The sequence below is a fragment of the Ceratosolen solmsi genome, unplaced genomic scaffold (genome assembly GCF_000503995.2).
Source record: "Ceratosolen solmsi marchali unplaced genomic scaffold, CerSol_1.0 scaffold28, whole genome shotgun sequence".
NCBI classification, from domain to species: Eukaryota; Metazoa; Arthropoda; class Insecta; order Hymenoptera; family Agaonidae; genus Ceratosolen; species Ceratosolen solmsi.
The window spans coordinates 2,393,649-2,398,307 of record NW_011948429.1 but is presented as its reverse complement, the minus strand read 5'-3'; the positions used below and the strand labels follow the sequence as shown (position 1 = coordinate 2,398,307).

At 46.0% G+C, this 4,659-nt stretch overlaps 1 protein-coding gene across 4 annotated transcripts in view; it reads left to right on the top strand.

Moving 5' to 3' along the window:
• The first annotated feature begins 430 nt into the window (after positions 1–430).
• Positions 431–4,659, top strand: part of how (protein held out wings) — a 100,593-nt gene continuing 96,364 nt past the window's right edge. For all 4 annotated transcript variants that reach the window (XR_912931.1, XR_912930.1, XM_011501525.1 and 1 more), the window contains exon 1: positions 431–585. Coding sequence is in view for 2 of the 4 variants with exons in the window: in XM_011501525.1 (XP_011499827.1) it covers positions 459–585 (127 nt within the window). In the remaining 2 variants the exon portion in view is untranslated. The remainder of the gene's footprint in view (positions 586–4,659) is intronic.

Sequence of the window (4,659 nt, the reverse complement as noted above, 5' to 3'; positions counted from 1 at the left end):
GCACGCAGCAGACATCCACCGACAGAAGGGACCTCAACGATCGAAGAGCTTCTTGGACTCATACTTCCAGAAGCACGCGAGTGCGATAATACGAAGGCCGTGGCCACGCACACGGCGCCCCGGTCGTTGTGTCGCGCCTTGGTTGAGGCTCCTCCTTTCGGCATCCCGAGCCCTACCTCACCGCCGCCCATGCAGCTTCACGCGGGTAATCGAGGTTAGGAAGTCCAACGCACCGAGGAGAAGCCAGTGCCCCGTCGCTCTTCGACGACACGCGATTATTTTCGAGGAGGCGCGCCTTCGGCACGGCAGCGAACTAAGAGAGAAGGAGAGTCCGAGAAGGACCAGAGAGATAGATAGAGAGAGAGAGAGAGAGAGAGAGAGAGAGAGAGAGAGAGAGAGAGAGAAAGGGGGGAGTAAGACATAAAACGATTATCGAGCAGAGAGAAGAAGCTATCGCGATGTGCGACAACACGAACACGACGACGCAGAGTATAGCGGACTACCTGTCGCAGCTGCTCAAGGACAGGAATCAACTAGCGGCCATACCCAACGTCTTCATGCACGTCGAACGGCTCCTGGACGAAGGTAAGATTCCGCCTTTGGCTTCTTGCTCTCGTGCGCTTTCTCGTTCGCCCCATTCCAAAGTAGTTAAAACTTGACCTGAAACGATAAGTAGCCAACGAAGAGGAGGTGGCAGCGCCGTTGGTGGTGACGGTAGCAGTAGCCGTGTCAGTAGCTGCCCCGTCGTTGTCGTCGTCGTCGTCGTCGTCGTCGTCGTCGTTGTCGTTGTCGTCGGTAGTAGCGACTGCGGCGTCGGCGACTGATAACGTGCGGAGAGGGGGAGGGGCAGACGAGGTGGTGACGGAGAAGAGTTGTTTTCAAAATGATACGCGCCTTATGCAAATGCATTCGTCTTCTCATGCTCTTTCGTTTTTATAATAAATGTCACCCATTTTATGACGATTTTCGCGATAGTAAATCGTCGACGCGAATGATACGGTACGCGTACACAGCGAGATTCTATTTTCGTCCGTTACACAGTTTTACGTTGAAACGTTCGCACTCCGAAGCACTTTGGGTAAATATTTTTCACGAATAAAAATAATAGAACCGGTCACCGATATTCCCCATATCCTACCAACACACGTACCCTCCTCGTCTACAACCATACCTCCCCCGCCTCTACCGCCCCTACCGCCCCTTACTCCTTCGCAGCCGTAACAAAAGTCGGCAACCGGTGCTCGCGCTCGGTCGCGATATTTATTGTTTATTACATAATTTAAATAGGTGGCTGGCTGTAACGGGCGGCCGATCGACTAATTAACATCTTCGCGGCGAAGTAATTGCTGCGCGGACGAGTCTGTATTTTAGCTCGGCGGCGCGCACGGATTTGGCGTTAAATCGGTGAGCAGAGAGCGACGTTGTTTGGTTGGTCGCTCAACCTCGATTCACCTTAGCGGGGCCGAGGAGGGCCGCGCTTGGCTTGCACGGTTCTCGAAAAATCGGCCGGCCGAGGTGGAGGAATAGGAGGATAAGGATAAAGATAAAGACGCGGGGAAAAGCAGAGTTCGCGAGTGCGACGAGGGTCCGCAAGTTTATTTTTTTTTTTCGTTTTTTTTTTCTGACGGGGTTTGGCGTAGAAGGGGTACGCGGGAGGGGCACGCGGGAGGGGCAAGAAAACAAAGCCGGTCACGCCAAGTTCAGAGGCGCGACAGGAGTTTCGGGCGAGAGGATAACGTTGTTTTTCATTGGGCGGCCCGACCCGGGGGACAAATATAGTGCGCGGGAATCCGCGGAATCCGAGTCAGGGGGACGACGTCGGCTTTCCTCCTCCGCTCGCTTCGGCGCGACGTTGCCGCTCCGGGTGAGCGCGAACCGCGTCCGTTTTTCTTTCTTTCTTTCTTTCTTTCATTCTTTCTTTCACTGTCTTTCTCTCTGTCTTTCGTTCCTCCTTCCCTTCTTACTCTCTTTCTTTTTTCATTGTGTTTTCTTCTTTTATTTCTTTCATTCTTTCTTTCTTTTTTGTTTTTGTTTGTTTTTTTTGTTTTTGTTTTATCGGAGCCCGGTGCCGGTGTCGCTTTTTGTTTACATATCTACGATTAGCGCACTTTCGACGGGCCGACGGCACGCTGCTCGGCTCGATCGACGCGGGCGCTCGATGAGCTTCTCGTCCTTGTTTAAGAGGAGAGAAGCGAGCGCCAAGGACGATATCGTTATCGGCGCTCGAACTGCCAACTTTTAAAATCACGAGGTCAGACTATTTTCGTCGGCTGCATTAACGAAAAATTATTGCGCTAACGTGTTCTTTCGCGAGCATCGACACTGCTAATAAGTGCCGTTATGGAGGAGGGAGGAGCTTTAATGCAGCCATTAGAATAATTATTTACGGAAATACAAATAAGGATAGTATTAGGCATAGACGGAGAGATTATTATTTTTTGCTCCGACAATTTTACGGTGCACCAAGATTTTTTTTTACCCATTTTCTAATAACTCAATTCTGCACGTAGTTGCATGAGGGGGGGGGGGAGGTGTAAGCGTATAAATATTTATAGTGATAGCTTTGAGTTTTTCGAAAAGTGTAAGAGGGGCCATAGCTATCGAGCGAATCCGTTACTTAAAATCCGTTAAAAAATTTTCTCTGTTGCATTTATGATAGGACCTTTGATTTTGTTTCTTCCTGTTTTATTAGAGATAATTTTCTGCGATGGCCTAGGAGGGAAACGGTAAATTTTATTGAAATTCACTGGATATTTTTGAATTTTGCCGTAAACAGACGAAGAGCATTATTATAGTTATTCAAATTATTATGCTCAGCCCAGAGATTGTTTACCCCTCGTAATAGTTAAATAATTTTTTTCGTCGTCGTCGTCGTCGTCGTTGTTGTTGATGTTGTTGATGTTGATGTTGATGATATTTTAATTCTTTGTAAGCTGCAATTTGTACATTAAATGATAATCAAAAGCATTATATTTGCCCCTAATGTAAGGATAAAGCTTGTTTGTTGATTTAGAAGCGATTGATTATTATCGAGCGAGTAACTTTCAATTTTGGAAACTTGGTAAAGTTAGTAGGGATAGTAAACCTGCTAGAGACAGTTTTGTTTTTATATTGATTGTACGTAAATAAATATCTAATTCCAGCAGTTCAATTTCTCCGAATGGTCTCAACGGCTGCATAATATTTTCAGTTTTTCTCGTCGCGCTATTCTGTCTAGAGGCTGATTTACTGCTAATAAATTCGCGTGTTAATGATGAAGCATTATAGGCGTAAATCGATAGTTGCCGAAAATAGAAAATAGATAAGTTGACGAAAGCCAGTAATTATAATAAGATTCTTTTGTAATTCGGCCGGCATCGGCGAATTAGACAGAGATTGTTAATTATAAAAGCTGCCATTTAATCAATGTAATTATTAATGGCGAACAATTTACAGGCAACGAATAATGTTTAATGCGCTCATGAATGCCTATTATTCACAAAGCCCAAGAGATGCTTTTAATTAAGCGTGTGGGTGTAATTTCGCAAATGTAACTCCATATATCCAAGACCAATCGATCGAGCATTGTATTTATTTAAAAACAAAAAACAAAAAACAAAAAACAAAAAACAAAAACAAAAACGCCATATATAAGACGACGGATGTGCTCATTTTTCAAACACGATGAAACATCGTCCCGTCTTACTATGTACATTCTCCTCGGCAACTTTGTATATTAAAGCTTGAGTAAAAGTTCAAAATATAGCGAAACAAAGTCCCCCATTATGACCAATGTATACGAGATAATATCCTTATTATAAGAACAGCACGATAGACAGCGATTTTATAATTGAAATACTTTATAGAACGAGAGAGAGATGGTGGTTTATTAAACGATGAGCAGCGGATCTTTCAAGAGTTATCGTTCCACATATTAATGCAGATATAACGTTAACGTATGACCAAGTTGCTCGAGCGAACGATTTTCAAATCTTTATTTAGCTTGGCGCAATTATTTATTTTCCACCTCGGCATAATGAAACTAAAGTCGCGCGTAACCTTCAATTTAAGCACGTAGAAATCATGCAAATACGTAACAGCCATAATACATACTATTTGCATTCGTTATGAAACATCGGACTGCATTATTTATTAGTATATAGTACATGTTTTCACATTCAGGGCGGATTAAAAGCTTCGGAGCCAATCACGTCGTCCCCCCCCCCCATTCCACCTACCTCTCCCGCAAGTCGTTCAGTCCCCTCTCCACATCCACGATCCTCGCATTGCGATCGTTCTCGCGCGAAAAAACAAACGACCGCAGCTTCGTCGAGGAAAAAGCATGTTGCGTTATGTTGGGCCGGCGGGGACATGAGGGGACGCACGATCGCAGCCCCGAGGCATTGGTGACAAGTGGTGGTGGCCTAATGGATGAACGGCCGACCGGAGTCGAACTCTTAATCGTCATCGTAAGCCCGTCGTAAGCTCGTCGTAAGCCCGTCGTAAGCTCATCGTAAGCGCATCGTAAACCGTGCGCGCACACCACCGTAATAGGTTCTGCGCGCCCGCGGTCGTTGCGTCACTCCACTACGTTCTAAAATGGCACTACGTTGTAAAACGCGTCTCGCTTCACGATCCCCCATCTTTCTTGTGCCTCCCCCCCCCCCCCCAGCCCCTCCC